Genomic DNA, 19,666 nt, shown 5'->3' with positions numbered 1-19,666 from the left:
GATGGATTTCCTAAAGGGAATAGGTGTCAGAGATATAGATAGATATATAGTATATCAGCAAGCGAAGACTTGATTGGACATTTTCCAAAAAAATCAGCTTGAAAAGTACATGGCTATTAACAAAAATCAGCTGCTGTTTCATTTGAGCAAAGTGAATTTATGGGATGATTTCAATGTAAGTGTAAGATCCTGGGATCTCACAGCAATAGGACATTTCACCAGGAATGAATCACATTTGGAACTTCGGGTCTTGTTTCAGAGTCTAGACATTTTATCTAAATATCCCAAAACTGTCTGATTTCATAAAAGTGGTTTTCACAGAAATGGAATTCAGTTGTATTCTTAAATGGTGCCAATCATAAATGACATGTTGAAAGTCAAAATTTCACTTTCAGTGCAGTTCCCACGATGTTTTCATTTTTTTTTTTTCTCCTGCTTAAAATTTTCTTTCAATAACTAAAAAGAACGTCCTCAAACAAAATGTTAGGAATGCTGACATTGTAAAATACAATGTAAACACAGCATAAGTTTATTTACATCACTCTACAAATAAAATTCTCATTCAAAATCCTACTAGATTAGTGTTATTCAACCATTATCATTCTCTTCTCTTACTTCCCACCAACCATGTTCTGTTCAAATCATTAAGGTACACAACAAATACTCAAACAAGTTCAAAAATGAAAAAGCAATCCACAATGCACATAGAAAAGAATGAGAAGCACTTCACATACCTGGGCATCAAATTCAATGAGGTAGAGGAAGACAACGTCTTCTCGCTGGAGTCTAATGGCAGCATGTAGAGGATGGCTGGTCTTAGCCTTAAACATGGCATATAAAAGAGGTGCAGACATATGGGAAAAGTCATCTGGAGTGAAATCATTCTGGGAAGGAGAGAAAGAATCAGATTACTTAGTTGCAAATAACAGAAGAAAAATGAGTTACATTCTCCCCTACCCCTTGTCCTCTCCAATTCAGATACATACACATTCTCAAGTCAGTATCTCTTCACTCATCCTCTCAATATGATCATACCAGTTCAGCATTCTCAATCATTATCTACCACACCTCTCACCTGCAAGGTCATTTCTTGCATGATCAATCAACTTCACACCACATATTTTCCTTAATCATTTCATTTCCAAAACATTCAGCCTCTTCCATTCTTCTGCACTTGGAGCCACGAATCTAAACTATACAACTCCACTGTGACAACTATGATGTCAAACATACTCATCCCTGCCTTACACACAGTAATCTCTTTTTTTTCATGCATTCCCCAGTGCCCACAGTTATAAATGTTACATATTTTTAAAACCAAATTTTTTTTTTCCACTAATAGGACATAAATATTTACACTATAGGGGATTGTTACATAAGATATCAAAATTAATTGAATAATGTAAAAGATGCATGGGGTAGTGATGCTGTTTCCTGTGGGGCAGGGTAACACTGGGAATGGATGAAGGCAAGAAGGAGTATGTATGTGTGTGTATGTACGTCTGTGTATGTGTATGTATGTATATGTTGGTTTGTATATGTTGATATGTATAAGTATGTATATGTGCATGTAAGGGTGTTTATGTATATTCATGTATATATGAATACATGAGCCATTCTTCATCTGTTTCCTGGCACTATCTTGCTGATATGGGAGATGGTTATCAAGTATAATAAATAAATATAATATATCCTCTGTTCTTAATGCTACCTTGCTAAAGTGGAAAATGGCGAATATGAAAAAATATATATATATATATTCCCTCAAAGGCCCAGTCCTCTGTTCTTAACGCTACCTCGCTAACGCGGGAAATGGCGAATAGTTTGAAAGAAAGATATATATATATATATATATATATATATATATATATATATATATATATATATATATATATATATATATATATTTTTTTTTTTTTTTTTTTTTTAAGAACAGAGGACTGGGCCTTTGAGGGAATATCCTCACCTGGCCCCCTTCTCTGTTCCTTCTTTTGGAAAATTAAAAAAAAAAAAAAACGAGAGGGGAGGATTATTATTAACATAATACTGAAAGAGGTGAGAGCAGGGGGCTAGAAATCCTCCCATCTGGTTTTAATTTTCCAAAAGAAGGAACAGAAAAGGGGACCATGTGAGGATTTTTCCCTGCAAGACTTAGTTTGCTTATTATTGCTAACTTATTAGAGGACTTTTCCCACTTTTTTCACACTATATATCTATCATCAAGTAATGTGTAAGAAAGGTTCAAATTCAGGCTTGAATGAGCAATGCCAAAAGAAAAAATATTTTCTTAAGAAGAAATCTTCTAGCTTTTCAGACTACTCTTCAGCCTAAAATATGATGATCAATTACAATCTAGTTTCCCTATGACCTGCATTCTTTTTAAATTTGAATATATGCTTCTACAACTGTGCCTCTGTCCTGTAACATCAACAAAGTACAATGGTGCATTTCATTTTACAGAAAGATGCGAGTGATGATCCATCTCCCATAATAAACATTTGAGTCCCAATGCATCACAAACAAAGAGAAAGGTTAAATTACAAAAATACAGTGATAATAATCCATCAAACTGACAGCTGATCCTCACCCAGTGTGTAGATATCAAGGTTGAACAATGGTCCCGAAGTGTTTCAGCTCCAATTTCATCTGCTGTGGTGTACAGACGTACACAGTTACGCACAGTCACCCACCCCATCAATGCTTTCTCACATCTGAGGAAAAATATCAATAACATTAACATAGTGTACAAATGAATATAAGGGAAATATATATTAATAGGTGATTTCCATTACTTTTGTCCTTTCAGAGAGAAAACAATTAGTTTACTATAAATGTGTAACAATATGTTATATTACAAGAATTAATTTAATCTTGCAGAAGTGGAAGTAATGAATGACTTTAAAATCAATGAAAACAAGGAGAAAGCTTTTGCCTGAATGACATAAGGTAGTATAGTTCTAGTAAACAAACTGATATCCAGGCTGGTTTTCCACTGGTAATCATGTAATGTTTTCAAGTCTTTTCTTTCTTCCTTACATATATGGGGGTTTATGGTTATCAATCCACAAACACACCCTTTCTTCATCTTATACCTATCATTCAGAAGTATGTAACTCACACAATTCGCTATTCTGAACTTTCCATTTATCTGTACTGAGTACTCACTTTTAGCCTAAACACAGCAAATCATTTCTCTATATACCATACTCATACAATTCATTCAATCCCAAACACGCCTCTCACCCTCCTGAATGTTCAAGCAAGTATACTAATGTCTTATGTCTGAAGCAAGAGTCTGACCTCTTCATTAGAGGACGGAGGGAGAAGCCTGCAGCAACTCGCATGAGGTTCAGCGTGAAGTCGTGATCATTCAGAAGACTCACATGGTCTGTGTACACCCAGCGCAATACTGCTTCACCAACTTCCTCATCCAGTGCACTCCAGTCTAAAGTTAAAAACATGTCCAAAGTAATGAAAAGTTAATTCGGTACACAATACAATAATTCTAAAATCAAATGATAGGCACATATGGGTTTATAAGACATAAAAGTTAAGCTAAGTTACACTACAATGTTTCAGTGAAGAAAAAAGCAATTTAGAATTGTTGAATACAAACTTGACTTTTGTCATAAATTCAATCCACTGATTCATTATCTAATAAAAAAAAAGAGAAAAGCTACTCTTACATACAACTGAGAGGATTGTACAAGAAATGTGGAGCAATGTAGACTTTACCTAGTGAATCTACGTCAGCAAGGGAGGAAACACCCCAGTTGTCACTCCGGGCAGCCAATACAAAACGGTGAGCACGAACATCCCTGCTGCCAAGATGTACTGCCATATCACTGTATTTTTCCTTGTGGTAAAAGAAAAACTAGATACAATACCATGCTTCAAATTATTTTCAAAAGAATATAAAAGAATTAGTAATAACATCCTCCTGTGAGGAACAAGAAGCTACTCTATCTCTTTGCAGTTCTAAATATTTGAACTAGTCCCTTATGTCATCCTTAACAAAGTATGTGATAACCTAAGATGATAAAAAAGTGCATGTGATATATAACAAGAGACAAATATAACAAGAGCTTTAAGGGAACCAATCCCCCCTGCTTCCCTTTCTCACCTACTTCAACATGCATGAGATATGTGGGTAATATTCTTTCTCCCTATCCCCAAGAATAATTAGTTCACATAAAACTTATCAATTACTAAAATAAGAGAAAAATACATATGATAGACTGTGGGATAATACAAAACAAAAGATCTACATGCAAGCACAGCAAAAAAAAAAACCTGGGAAGTGCAGACCACAGTGTTACTAAATGGTGCTTATCTATTTCGCTGGAATGCGTTATACAAACATCTTCAAATGTTGTTTAAAAGCATATAATTCTTAAGAATAATAAAAGAAACCTGATAAGCAACTAAGAAGTAAAAATCCTTTTAAGCTTGTAATGTGAGATATCAATGGTAGAAACCGGTTATGTTGCTAATAATTTGTCCATACACCTTCATCATTTACAAGATCAACAGTCCAAGAAAACAGAATTTTTCTCAAATGGAGGTTTAGCACTGGCAAGGATCGAAAATCCCACCTCCATTTTTACAAGGAAACCTATCTTCCCTTTGACCAAATCTAGTTACTTGTCTTTTTATGATTGCAACCCCTATTATGATATAGGGAGGTCAGTACACAAGATAGTTCAACTGCTGTTCAGCCACTTTAACTACACACTTGTTGATCAGCACCTATAGTAAACAATCCAAAATCAGTGCAGGATATTGCTGCATACACAGGCTTTTGTGAGGCAGAAGAGAAGATAACTCAAACATAATTTTGTACCTTGTCATATAAGTCAGCTACAAATCGCAGAAGTCTTGTAACAAAGGAATCTTCCCCCTCTGTGGCTTGGGAGCCTGCAGTAGCAATGGCATGTTGTTGCTCGAGGGCTGTGTGGCGCTCTTGTAGTCGTACATACTGTTCACGCAGTAGGGACAAGTGCTGCTGCAGTTTCCCCAATTCTACTTTCAAAGTGATAGATACAATAACAAAAATTAACCCCAGAATTTGCTACAATATGATCTATACTGTACAACTACATTATAACTAATTATTTCCTAATTTGTTACTTACATCAGATATGCTTTTTGTGATCAACAATAGAAAATATATGACTAAAGAGTACATTACAATATTTTTTCATACCTAACTGATTTTCCTCTCCTGGCTAAGCAAGGTAACAACATGAACAAACAAGCATTAGCCTCATTTACATGCATCCAGTCTCTGGCTGTCATAACTATACATACTGAAACCAGCACCTTCCATACACAGCAAAACCACACAGATTATGCCATGATCACCACAACTGCTTCATATGTCCTGGTTCAATTGACTGACAGCACATTACCCATATACCACTTCAATCAAATTAATTCTAACCCATGCACATCTCCTGCTCTCTTAAATGTTAGGGTCCTAATATCTCAAAGCCTCCTCCAAAAGTGATTAAGGTAGATTAGATTACGAAACCATTAAAGTGCGAAAAGAACATCACAATCTATAGCACATGTAACTGCAAGACATGCAAGTATAGTGGTTTGCTTTTGTCCAGTTGATGCAGTTCTGTATGCAGAGGTGTGCATTCAAAGGATGACGGTTTTGGCTTCTATTTCATAGTTATAGAATGTATCTTTTTGAAAAATACTTTATTTGTCACAAAAAGCTTAGGCTCAAAAAATTATTTCAGTGAGTTTTTGGGTGGAAAAGCTCAAAAAGAATTTTTTCTCAATGCACACTCGGTTCAACACTTACACCTCTAAGGCAAATATAACTAAAATATTACCAGCACTTTATAATAAATCAAGCCAATCTTCACCCCAAATCTTTAAAGCCTTCCTCACTTTCTTTAAAGCCTTCCTCACTTAGACATAATACAACAGTTAAAGTTACCACCAAGTATAATGATGGTCTACGAACTGTAAAAAAGAAATAATTTTCATCAGTATTCAGACAATCAAACTGCTACATCCATGAAGTTAATCTTCACCTACTTTTCTTGTGTCTTCAACAAAACAAAACAAAAGATCAATACTCTCCTCGTGTTTTTCGTCTTCCCATCCTGCCCACTTTATATGTAAGACTAGAGTATATATACTTTCACCTGTCATAAACAAGAGCAATTATGAACCTAAATGTTAAAATGGTGTGGATATGAAACTAAATCTGAATGTGTTGCAACTAAGACAGAATTTCAGTCGTTCAGCCTCGATGCAACATAAAAACTGCAAATCAAATGACATTTTGACGGCACTGAGATTGAATCTCAATTATAAAAAAGGGTACAAATTGTACAAAACAAAAACAATTTGCCAAAATACCAATCAGCTAGCAGGATAATACAGAATATGATATACAACTAGGCTGCAGGATTATACGTAAAGTCTCAAATATATAACACGTTATCCAGACTAGGGATACAGGACCTGAACCTCACATTATTATTTCCCTGTGATGAAGGCAAACAAATTCTGCAACTAGGATACAAAAGCCACAGCCCGCAATAATGTAATAATCTAGGTTAATATATTATTCTGACAATACATAGGATTTATCTTAAAGGCAAAAAACATGTGTTTGGATGGCCTCTATCTATGAGTTATTCTGCACTAGGAACACACCGCATCTCTTGCTTGAGAAAAGGGCAAGTCAAGTACCTACAAATTTAAATAATAATCAAATATATGTATTCCCTGATTCAGGGATAACCAATGCATCAATTCCATTACTTAAAACTAACATATTACCGTCACTTGCCGCCATGGAATTAGGTTCAGCTGTTGATCACGGGACGCCCATCAACTTTCAATGTTGTGGTTCGGTGCGTGAATCGTACGATAGTCAACCAAATGTTGAGCTTCAGATGACATTTTCAATAAAACTGTTCTGTAACATTAGAATATACATCAAATGTTTAAATATACACCCCAACGTTCAAATATACTCTAGCACATAAATACAGACGTAAGATTACATGTATTCCTCTGAGGTGAAAATATCAATGGAGTTTTATTGGTTTACCAATTTTCTCCGGCAATAATTTTATATAGAAACATTGAAATGAATTCATGAGATTATCCAGGTCAAAAACAGGGTGATTAGAATGACCCAGTCCGTTCCTTTGATACGTTCTATAAACTGGGAAGTCGACAAGAATGTCTACGTCAATCAATTTTCTTGCATTGGTCACTGATATAAGGTCTCTGCAGTATCCTTCGAATCCATTCTCTATTTCGTGTTAATACCATCTTTTTTCGCCTAATACTCATAAATTCATACTCATTTGGGTGAAACTTTAACAACCATGTGTCGCTTATAATAATAATCTTTTAGAACCACACATTTCTCTTTCATACCTTAAACATCTTGTTATTAACTTCGAATGAGCTACCGTGGGAAGCGTTATCCGGGGCTGCTCGGGTTCGATGCCCAGGAGCGGCAGTTGGTCTGCAGCCATTCCAACTGTTCATCCCTTTCCTCAAAACTTTGCTCTTTTCAAATCTGGTATTTTTCTGCATCTCAGTAACTGCTTGAATAGGGGTTTGATTTCTCTAATTACCTTATGTGCGACCTCACGCTGAATTATATCGACGTCCATCTTATTTATTACTTTGCCGCAAATTTTGGTGCTACTCCCTCTACTTCTTTTTCAAAAATATAAATAAAAAATGCTTCTACGGTTATTATCTACATTGTCCTCACCCTTTTCATACTTATAATATCAAACTAACATTTCATTGTGAGATATTCTAGAAACTGATTTTCCTTGATTGTATTGATCATACTCTTTTTGCTTTAGTGGATATTTTCTCTGTTCCAGTTTTACCTCATCTATGTTGAAACTGCCTTGATGATTACTGCTCTAGTCGTGTGGGAAACCTTGAGTGATTTACAAGAAATCGATGTTCAAGTCAAGCATAACATCTGCTATCATTCCTCTTATATCAGAGAAGTTTATCACATTAGATACATTTTTATTAGAGAAACAGAAAAATAAGATATTTCGCGTCTCAATGCGTTCAATAACGGTCTCACTCAATCTTCGTTCATAATAAACTAATCTCCCTTGCTTCTGAGATAAGAGGGTACAAGTTACCTCAACAAACTGCGGAGATAATGAACATATATTACATCAAACAACAGAGATAATCATAAAAACATTTCATGTTACAAAAACAACAAAGAAAAACTTGCATGAACACTGTCTCTGATAAGCTTATGATAAAGTCAATAGGCTAATGTAGTGTACAAAGATGTAATCATAAATGGTATAGTGTATCATAAGAGCAAAGATAGTAAATCATCATACCTCCAAGTAAATCATCTAAATGTCTGTGTATGTTATAGATATTCAGTCCAAAGTTTTGTACGAAAATCATATACATGAAGAAAACGTGTCAGATGCCAAATAAGATACAGTATCGTACGTATTGCCTAAGTATCGTACATCCCATATGTCCTTGTAAACATTGTGTGATTGGTTGGTGGTGACATCGCACCCGTGACGAGGAGGCGGGACTCGCCACAAATGATAGTAAACGACCTCTATATATTGGGTTAACAGGGACAGGAAAGGGTTTGGAGTAGATATCAGACGAAATGCAAAACACAAAGCAAAATCCGGATATTTAACTCCCACTTCCTATATATATATATATATATATATATATATATATATATATATATATATATATATATATATATATGTAGACCTGTAAATTTTTATTATGTAAGTCGAACCAGTCCTGGCCCTTTTCACTGAAATATAGTAGATAATCGCACCAGAGAAGACAATACCAAATTCTATCAGTTTCATTTCCACATATCTGATTAACGTTTTGCACATACACACATTTATCATCTTACGGTTGTCATAAACTTATCAAGATGAGAATATAAGGATGACCTTGGACTGCCACAACATACATATAAGGCGATGAAGTATCTATCAGTTAAAAATACAACAGCTCTTAGTGACACTCCTTGGACAAGGAAAGGTTACAGAAGAAAAATATCAACAACATATGTTAGATGCCAAACCGGAGTAAGCGTCACCATACTAGTTACTCCTTTTCAAAAAACAAATATACCTGAGTGAACGGAGCTTAATTATAGGACAGGTAAGCAGCCATGCATCTGCTCAGTCTGAAGAAGTGGAGAAACGATGACACTTTTCAGGTTTCTAAATCAATTTGTTTTACGTCGATATTAAATTCCCTGATAGAAACAAAGATAGGATATAGGTAGGATGTGGCTTGAGGCAAGTTAGAGAATATGTGATGTATCTCTGGACATAGTGGTGGATAAAAGGAACAAGCTGTCAAAAAACTGTCAATGTACTCAATAGAAATGCAAAGAAGAGAACAAAAGTATAGGAATGGTATCCAACGCGTGCAGAACTCACTCTTAGTAGTGGACAAATAGGCAGTCATACATTTACACATGTATACACACATTGGTAACCATATACGTGTGATTACCTACTTGTGCATATGTGGAGGGGGTCGTACACTAGTGGGGCTTCATTGCAACCTTTGTTCCACCATGCCATTTTAATGTTCTCCGCGTTCATTACTACTGTAAACATATCTTATTTCATCAATCACTCATCTGTTATACAGTTCGTCACAGTTTTCCGATTACTGTTCAACTTCCTCGCATGTCCTGAAAGTAATTAGTTCCATAGCTCAAAAAAAGCAGCTCAGTATCACAGTAACGGACTTACGGGGTGTTGCTGCCCCAACCATTAATTCGGACGAAAAAACTAATTTTACGCTCCATACACTTAATGTGCGCCCCTATAAGCTTACAAATATATAAAGTACAATCACACGGTCATGTGGGATAAGACATCAGCGAATGGCGCCTCATCCAAAGAAACGTCCACTTAAGAATTACCTAAACTTGTTCAAATGTTTGAAATAGGTAATTATTGCTTTTCCTTACCGTAACCATGTTTAAACTGAGTTAATTTAGAGTAAATACTTATTTTAACTTTCTAGGCTATGAAATGCTGTTCTTCCCTCCTCGGGTTCTGCAGTAATTCATCACGTGTGCAGCTGAGCAAGAAACCATCTGTAACATAGTTAAAACTGCATATAACAAGCTTGCCTGGAAGGCCTTCAGTTGTAACGCTAAGGTACAGCAGAGATCTACAGGCAACACTAACCTATCCATGTACGCTGCTCATGTGATACTTAACAGCTGGCGTGGGCGGTTCGGCCAGCGATAGATCAATTAACAGAAAGTAAATACATCTCATTTTTTTCCTTTGCAAGTAATGTGATTAAGTAATATAAAAGGATATTGTTATGATTATCCTCACCAACATTACATATCAGCACTTAATAACACGCCTTCGTAATAAGGCATGGGACTGAATGATAGGAGTAATGAGTTACCTGACAAAATCAGAGGAACAAGGTTGAAAATAGAGGGGCAGGACTCCTTACGTGAATCAGGTGTGGCCACAAATCTAATGCTCTTCGTACATAAACAGTCATTCAGCCAATTTGACACTGTAATCCACAGCACTCTGTTGACCGGTAGGTATACACACACTGAAACACTCAAAAACAATATACATATAAAAAATAACCCGCATGCCCGTGCGTTATTCAGTAAAATATTTCCAAGACAATGAAACTCAGTATGTTTACAATTTTGACCCCAAGGGCATGCACCTTCGTTCGATTTTTTTTTTTAAATTCTATGTGTGCCAGCGACTTAGATCTATTAATATGACAGCTAAAACTTGAAACCTTATACGCATAAGGGAACCTTAAGGGTGTACACGTGGGCATGAATTTTTGAATTAGTATGTGTATATCTATCATCGCCATCGCTCCATACAGATGAAAGCTTGAACGCGAGACTTTATATAGACACTACGGGAAACTTAAGGGAGCATGATGAAAAATCGTAGTAGCCCAGAAAGACTGGGTAATTTTGTTTGTAACATATCCATGCCCAAGTGACCACGAATTTCCCCCATCTTGTACAAGGTGACTAAAAGGGGATGGGAGTTGGTATTCGATATCCTCTCTCCTGTAGTAATTTTCAAAAGAAGAAATAAATAAGGAGGCCAAAGGAAGATTTTTCCTCTCTCAGGCTGTCATAGGTTCTTGAAGCTACCTCACTCGCATGAAATATATATATATATATATATATATATATATATATATATATATATATATATATATGATAACTGTGAAAAGACATTCCACTTGCTTCCTGTGACTTTAAACACGTGATTGCAAACAGGTTATTAAAGCTCACACCCACTTTGTCACCGTCCTGAGAATGTTCAGCTTTATCACATATTGAGAGGCATCTAACATTACATAGTAACAGTCCATACTCATTAGCTATAACGGTGCCTGTAAAAGAAATACAAAAGTTTCTAAAAAGATTAATACTATTTTTTTTTGGCAATCAAAACATAAACTGGTTTTGAATATGCTGTTTAATGAGGTAAATAAAAGCTTTTGAAAGAAAAAAATCCATTCTTTATTATAAAAATGAAATAAGCAGAACTTTTTAAAATTCTTTCAAATGAGAAAAATGCAAAACTTTATTTTCTACATAAAAAAATTTTTTCTCGTGCTATCAAGTCTCATAGAAGTAGACTATTCCTGGGTACAAAATAATGGTATTAATGCTTTAAGGCTAGCTGTACTTTTTCAAGCTGTTACAAGCGTTATATGCTGGTTAATCCTGGTTTAGGCCTTCTGCATTATGTTTACTTAGATAAGATTTGTGTTTTTCAAGTTTCAAAACAGGTGAAAAAAATGAGACTGTGTTGCACATATATGGGGAGAGTTCTTTCTCGTTAGTGCATCTTATTTTGCAAATCATCAAGAGTGTAGGCCTATGAAAATAGCAGGGTCATATCTGGGATGACTCATAAATAAAGAGAATCAGTAGATAATTTGAGTATTCAAGCCTTTAAAACCAACCTTTAATTGAAGGAAAGTTCATGTAAACCATTACCACTGGCAGATTTGAGGGGGTTGAGGAGTTTGAGGGCCATGGTGTTCCAGCTCAAAAATTTTTCAGGGTTCGCCTCAAGGTGGTTTGAATTTTGTTAAATATATTGTCATTTCTGGTCTGTCTCACTGGCTTTAATTCATGAGGCGTTGACATTTGCCTCTATGTCCTCTTTATCTCAGTTATTATTGCCAACTGATGCCACCGTGTTGATTAGTTGGCTGGTACATATCATCCCTAGCATCTATGAAATAAACAGTCTGTCCTACGAGTCACGAATCACTTGTATATAGACAACTTTTCATGTACTATGTCTGTCACTCCTGGAGCGTAATAAATTGAAAAAAAAATCTTTACTTTTAGTAATATTACCTTCCAGACAGTATTAATTTGTATTTCAGCTTCATTGTTTTAGTTTGTGGAGGCACACAGGTAAGTTGGATGAGTTGCCATCTTCAGCATTTTGCTTTTGGTGTCACTATCTGAAAAATCATAAAAATGTCAGTAATTCCTTTAATATTCATATACATCTATTATGCTCCCTGCTACTTTAAAGCTGTGTTGTTCATTCAGAAAGTCCTCCATTCACCTTAAAATTTGCACACTTAAGCGGATTTCCTTCAACGAGATATCCTTCTTACATATGTACTCTTCATGTCACTTTTATATCTTTGCCACTCACCTTTATCTTTCTTCTAAACTATATTCTTACATAGCCTCTTTCTCCATATTCATACCACCTATTTCTCAGTCAAGTATTCACCTTCATACCCAGGTATTACTTTTGATTCTCATGTTGTTCACTTTAGCCATTTCTGGCATTCAATATCTACTTCGAAATCTTTCTAAACTGCTTCTGTACAACTGTATTTTCAACAACTACCCTTAGCTTTTATTCAAACAGCCTGGCTTCTTATACTTATCATTCCCAAGAATGAGATGCAAAGGACTGCATGATGCCAAGGATATAGCATCACATTTGAGGGCTTACATTGTTTCTTTCAATATAACTATTAAGTTTAGAAACAGCCATATCATTATCCCTTGGAAATCTCAAGAAAGCATCTTTCCTTATGCTCAATCAAAACTCTTTAAGGCTTTTTAAAACTCATCGAAGATGATCACGTGGAATATTTTTTGTCTGCCCATGAACCCTGAAACCCCATCTGGCATGAAACATTTCTCCTTTGATTAAGAAGCTCATCTTACTAGATGAACCTGGTCTTTATGCTAGAATGAATAATGTGGCCTTTACCTTAGCCTTCCTTGGAGGTCTTTAGTTGGCAGAAATCAACAAAAGAGGTATTTGGCATTCATCTAACACCTTTATCAAGCAGTACTTTAATTCTGACATTACAGATCTACCCTGGGTAGTTATAAGGATTCCACCTTCAGGAAGGACAGATTTTGATATGCCTCTAGGTCACTTTTTAAGGTAGTTGTTTCCACCTTTGGTTCAATCTTAATACTTGAAATTTTTTCTCTAAACTCACTTCCTTCTTGTGTGTATACTTCCATGTATGTATGACACAACAACAGATCAGTAGACCAAAAAACTTTTCTTTCCAAGCAGTGCTCCATGAGCATACTTTTGGGTCTCTTACCTTCTCTGCCTTCCCCAAATTCTTTTCCAAAAGTCCTTCTCTTTACTGATGGTGTCCAATTTAAAACCTCAAGAGAATGTAGTGTCATCACTATGGCAGTCATTAGGTGGTTGAAGGAAATCCTAAAAGGAGCAAGCAGCTGTTACCAAAGGTGGGTGGAGAGCATAGGGTAAGGAGAGCTTACACTTTCCACCACAATCACAGGAAGTTAGAATGCATTTACCACCAAATATACCAGGAAGTATCTCACGATCATGAGACAGTGCCCTTGAGAGAAAGAAATTTCATTCTTCAAAACCTAAACTTTTCTTCATACCTGCTTGCCTCTCCTGCTCTTATGATTTAGAATTAGAAACAGAATACTGAACCTTTGGAGAAAAATCATTACTTGGCTCCTCCTTTTCCCTTTACAGAAGTGTAGAATTGCTGGATTTCATATCCCCTTAGTGACTCCAATCCCTCTTAAATGCATTCTATGATATGCAAGAGATACTTAAGCAGGATTCTTTTTCTCTGTCTCCAAGGATGACATTTTCAAAAACATGAGTTTTGCTTGTTACTTGAATTTACTGATGCAAACAGAATTATGGCAAGGGTGCAGATGCTATTATGGCAAATGTCTTACTATCTATATACAATACTAGAATATTAAGTATATTGCTAGTAGCAAGCAAAAATGTCATCTCCGTTACTGTAAACTGAGAGAAGACTAAGTGGGTATTAACTGAAGAGGTTGATTTATAAGAATGGCACCATCAAGTTATCCTAGAATTAAAGAATTTTAAGGAACATTTTCAAGGTTGTAATGAGAGCCAAATCCAAGTCTTACTCTTTTCATCTCTGATATTTAATGATATTTTTAAAATTTCAGGAAAAAAACTTACATAGTATACATGTATCAGGTACTAATTTTTCCCCAGAAGGTCATATGAAGGAAAGCTGTAGAACTCTGTAATATTACTCTCATCACAGTTTTTTCAGTTTAAAGTATCATCATTGAGCTATGCAATGTGCTTAAGATGAAAAAAATCAAACACACTACAATGAGACCATGCTGGATATGAAGAGAAAGGTGGAACAGAGTATGATGATGAACATGGGTAGGTAGATGTACAAGTCAGTGAGGGTATTATCATGTGTGAGCATGGATGAATTCATCAACTGATGCATTGGCGGACCATACTCAGCCACAAACTGCGCTTCTGATTGAGATCAATTGTGCTGTACTACATACCAGCTATTACAGGGTTGTCACAGATTCAGCTGTGCCACAGGATTACTAGGAAACAGCTTGTAGCTGGACAATAAATGGACCATGTGAATAAAATGTTAGTTTTTTAAAGGCAATCCAGTTTTGGACAAAAATGGGGTCTATAATGAGACAGTAGGATACTGTACCACCATGTATACAGTAATCTTAATCAACATAACTAACTCTTTATCACTATCAATCTCCTGCTTGTTAGTGTACTAACCCTAACAAATTTTAGCAAGCATGCTAACATCTTTTACTGACATACTGAACCACAGCTGCAGCAAGAGACTTTGCAGATTCTATACACCCGTCCATGTTGGAATGTGTGAATCCATCACCACCAGCAATCAATCCATCTGCCAGAGCCACATAGCCAGGAAGTCCAGGGTATGCAGATGTTACCTATTTGAAAAAAAGAAAAAAAAGGCAAAGATTACAGCATCATGAATATATCGAAAGAAAGTTTCAACATACTTTCAGCATACACAATGCAACTAGGGTAATGTCAATGAAGATATTTCAGGACATTAGTTATCCCTGTTAGCAAGTGGGCTTGTTTGTGCTACAGCAATACTATCATGATAAAAAGTAATTAAACTTTAAAGAAAATAGGAGGGATGTCAAAAAATGAAAAAGGAAGAAACTAAGCTTTCCATGACTACAATTAACTAGGTCATATATGCCCAACTGGGATATCCTACTCAAGTCTACATCTGTAGTACCAAGACAAAGCTCAAGAATGAGAAGCCAAAGCACATTTGAAAGATGTGAGAGAATGAAAAGTTGAATTCATAAGTATATGAATGTAGCAGATTCTTTGTTGGAGACAAGGTTATTGACAAAAAGGAGAATGAGGATAAGTTGTCTCTATCATAAATACTGAGTCTATTGCCATTCCTTCGTACACCCAAGAGTATATCTACTTCATCACACATGGTTCTGTTTGGTACTACTTAGAATTTTCTGTTGAATGAAACTCTCTGATTTAGTTTCCCTAAAAATTTCTGAAGTATACTTCAACAAATGTCTGAACCGAGTCATGAATAACAGTATCTTCTCTCTTTCCCTGTATAAGGGCGTCATATTTGTCATCATGGCAAACTAATACAGCCTTCATTCGTATAACTGTAATGGGAAAAGTGTTCTTGTACATGTTTCCTTTCCCCCTTTCAGACAGTTTTAAGAAGCACTGTCAAGCTAGTTGGCCTATGCTACTTTGGTATTAATTCTAATCCCCCTTTACATAGAGACAATACATATGTTATTTCATAAATATTTGGCATTTTGCTTTCATCCAAACTTTGTCACACTTGTTAGCAACCAAAAATTAATAACAATGAAAAGAATATATCTTTCTTTTTTTTCCATTTCTTCAGGTATATTTCTTACTGAAGCAAATTAGAAGTTTAACAGTAGACAAGTTCTTAAAAAAATGTCCAAAATATCCGTGCTCATAGGAAGAGTACCGAAACATGGGGGGACTATTACTGGCGAACTTCCAATTTGAGTAATTAATTTCTTCATGCTTTTTACTTCATACTTTCAACACTTTTGTATTCAGTGAGGTAAAATTACTGAATCCATCAAGTCTGATCATGTTCATTTCTATTTCCCACCTTCTTAAACGGATAATATCCATCTCTTATCTACTCCAACAGATGACCTGGACACCAAATGAGAGCATAGTCTACGTGCAATTCTGTTTTTCACACATGCATCCTACGCAGCCAAAATGTTAAAAACTGCCTAATTTCACCATTCATGCACGTGACAAAATATACATACCTGAGAAAATCTCCATTTTTGGCATTTCACGTATTTTGGTTCTGGCCAATTTGGAAATGCTTCCTTAACATGGTTAATAAGTAATGGTTTAACCTGATCAGGAGTCTTCTCTACATGGGCTTTTCCAAATGGCACTGAAGTGTGTAAAACTACTGATGGTTTCATCTTGTCTATAAAGAGAAATATGCTTAGCAAGGTTTAATAATACCTATTTTCATCATAACAAATATATATGCTGGTACGTTGCAATATACAGAAAAGCCTGTATAAACAGTATCTTATTGAATAGGTTTTGCAAAGTGCATAAATACTGATTAAAAACCCAATACCTCAATTCAAATGGAAAAGAATCATATCATATATCATAAGGTGCTTTGGCAGTACGGTAGTGTAAACTAAAATTAATGATACCACAACAGGGTAAGCATACTAGTATTTTCTGACAAGCAAAGTAAATACATAGCAGTAGAGGAACATGATAAAAGTGACCTGAACTTTATCATTTCTAAATCAATACTACCAAATCAGGCCACTGAGATAATGAAATGAAATAATGGGAAAATACCCTCAGTGATAAATAAATCTTTAATTGAAAACACTATCAACATTCCTATATTTTAAGAATTTTTTAGTGCCTTAAGTACCCAGAAGTGGATATGGAACTAGCCAGAAGCATGGGGAATGAAGTGAGTTACATAGTGGAAAAAAGACTTAAGGCCCTCAGTGTGCTTGTGGAAGGAAAGATCAGTGTCTGTAAGGGCATAGTAGTCCCAACAGTGTTGTGTGGATACAAGTCATGTGCATTAAATACAGAGTGGAGGTAGACAGTGGATGTGCTGGAAAGAGATGCTTGAGGATGATAAGAGATGTGAGGCATGTTGATCAAGTAAGAAATGTATGTCTGAAATAGGTATGCTAGTGAACACAGTTTGACTGAAAAGGCCTGCCAGTTTGTGCTGAAATGGTTTGGGTGTATAAAGAGGATGACCGAAAGAAAATTCAAAGAGAGGATATATGTGTGTTGGAAACAGTAGGAACAAAGTGAAGGGTAGACAGAGGAGATGGAAGAAAGGAGGTTTGGGGGTATATGGGTCTAAAAATCAGGAAGGGTCTGAGACAAGTAATGAACAGAGAGAACTGGAGAGTTCTGGTATCAAGAAGTAATATGCAGTTCATGGGCTGAACCAGGGCACATGCAGTGGGACTTGACTGTGGAAGGTTTCTCTGATTTTGTTAAATTACAGAAGACAGCCTGAAACTTGATGTGTGTAAATAAGGCAACTGTTCATTTGTTCCTGAAATCATCATGCTAAAGCTGAAAAGGCTATTAGGTATGAAATAATAATTATCAATATTTGCAGATTAACACTACAAAATTCTGTCATTAATGAAAAGACAACAGATAAGCCAAAACTATCCTTACCTAAGCCTCTCTTCTTATTATCTACAGCAACAAAGCGTAAGACAGGGTCACTGGAGATATACTGTGCAGCTGCTTCATCTTCAAGGCTAACATTTACATCTTCTTCAAAAAACAAAGCAAGCGCATACCGGGAACTATAATCAACAGATTGTAGGCCAGCACGGAGTTTGTCATCTTTTTCTGAAAAGAAATCGGTTTCTGCTACAACAACTGTCATGTTATTGCTACTAATTTTTTACATTCCTCAAACTCAGAGGTTAAAGGCCTAAGACAATTTGGTAGTAAGATACATAAAATTGTGTGAGTTCCATATCAATTTATTTACAAAATTCTGTTAATCAATACAGGCACCATTTTATCTAAATTGTATTTTTTTCTTAAGTATGCATCTTTTTGCATTCCAAGGTAAATGAAATATCACTTTAAGGTATCTCAATTATATACCCACAGCACACTTTAATTACTAAAGACTACAGAGCTATGCCTTTATGTCAATAATTCACTTATTAATGTAGCTGTCAAAAGGGAAATCACTGAGGCTTATCTAAGCATATGTAAACAAAGTACACAACAAAAGTATAAAAGCAGGGAAAAATAAAATCTTGAGGAAACAGAAGACAAATGCACAGAAAATAGCAAAATCTGAAACTCTGAGGTGTTTCAGAATAAGTGATAGATCAATGAGTGGACTGGAATACAATGTGAGGCTCTTCAGTTGAAAAGAACCATATAAAGAAGGAATAACAAGCCCTTTCCTCCTATAGTCATTTCCATTAGGTATGACCAACTGAACTTATTAAATAAAAATTCTTATAAGGTCCTTATGCAAATTGTGGAGAGGTATAAGGCTGAATAATGCACTTTAAATTACTTAAGTTCTATAATACACAGTATTCACAGTTACTTTCAAAAATCTAAAGTATGATGAACTCTACAACTTAAAGATTACTAACAGCCAAAACTTTCAATATTCACCTATTATATCCTTCACTGTCCCAGTTAGTCCAAAGATTTGTGGGACAGGCATTGTGAGGACCACAGCATCAAAGAAGTCAGCCTCACCCCCAAGGGTTCTCACATTCCATTTGCCATTATCCAAATCAATACTTCTTACATGATGATCAAATCTGAGTGAAAAGAAATCTAAATTATAATAGAATTTTCAATCACTGCTAAAAATGGAATTTGAGCCCTGAGGAACTGTTATATATGCCTATACAGATATAAGCCACCTGTTTTACTGACAGAAGGGAAGATGCTATCCTCCAGGGTCTCCATTGGGTAGAAATGACCACTGATAGAAATGACTCTTTGTTGTGCTCAAAAGATGAACCCTACTAACAAAAAAAATGAAGGTGGCCATCTGCTTGTTATAAAATATCATATTGAAGAGTTTCAAGTGGAAAGTATCATATATAAAATTGCATTGGAAAGATTCAGAATAAAACACCCATAGAATTGTAAGAAAATAATGTCTCAAAATATGAATATATACATACACATGAAAAGGCGAGGGGCTGGAAATCCTCCCTTCGCATTCTTTTTTTTTT

At 35.5% G+C, this 19,666-nt stretch overlaps 2 protein-coding genes across 10 annotated transcripts in view; both read right to left on the bottom strand.

Moving 5' to 3' along the window:
* The window catches only part of LOC139760830 (rabankyrin-5), an 89,255-nt gene extending 82,313 nt beyond the window's left edge, over positions 1–6,942 (bottom strand). The window contains exons 1-6 of the mRNA XM_071684485.1: positions 6,808–6,942; positions 4,844–5,022; positions 3,736–3,856; positions 3,301–3,445; positions 2,588–2,711; positions 735–884 (exon numbers count right to left, since the gene is read on the bottom strand). Of these exons, the coding sequence (XP_071540586.1) occupies positions 735–884; positions 2,588–2,711; positions 3,301–3,445; positions 3,736–3,856; positions 4,844–5,022; positions 6,808–6,823 (735 nt within the window). The 5' untranslated portion in view covers positions 6,824–6,942. The remainder of the gene's footprint in view (positions 1–734; positions 885–2,587; positions 2,712–3,300; positions 3,446–3,735; positions 3,857–4,843; positions 5,023–6,807) is intronic.
* Positions 6,943–11,545: 4,603 nt separating this feature from the next.
* The window catches only part of LOC139760828 (renalase-like), a 41,369-nt gene continuing 33,248 nt past the window's right edge, over positions 11,546–19,666 (bottom strand). For 2 of the 9 annotated variants that reach the window (XR_011715411.1, XR_011715412.1), the window contains exons 5-10: positions 19,092–19,243; positions 18,117–18,296; positions 16,694–16,863; positions 15,170–15,310; positions 13,654–13,775; positions 11,546–12,531 (exon numbers count right to left, since the gene is read on the bottom strand). Coding sequence is in view for 7 of the 9 variants with exons in the window: in XM_071684476.1 (XP_071540577.1) it covers positions 12,461–12,531; positions 13,654–13,775; positions 15,174–15,310; positions 16,694–16,863; positions 18,117–18,296; positions 19,092–19,243 (832 nt within the window). In the remaining 2 variants the exon portion in view is untranslated. Of the gene's footprint in view, positions 12,532–13,653; positions 13,776–15,128; positions 15,311–16,693; positions 16,864–18,116; positions 18,297–19,091; positions 19,244–19,666 lie in introns of all 9 variants that reach the window. The other 7 variants (XM_071684476.1, XM_071684477.1, XM_071684478.1 and 4 more) reach the window with 4 other exon arrangements.

This window comes from Panulirus ornatus, chromosome 38, assembly GCF_036320965.1.
Source record: "Panulirus ornatus isolate Po-2019 chromosome 38, ASM3632096v1, whole genome shotgun sequence".
Taxonomy (NCBI): Eukaryota; Metazoa; Arthropoda; class Malacostraca; order Decapoda; family Palinuridae; genus Panulirus; species Panulirus ornatus.
Note: the sequence above shows the minus strand (reverse complement) of the source record. Positions and strands in the feature narration are given on the sequence as shown.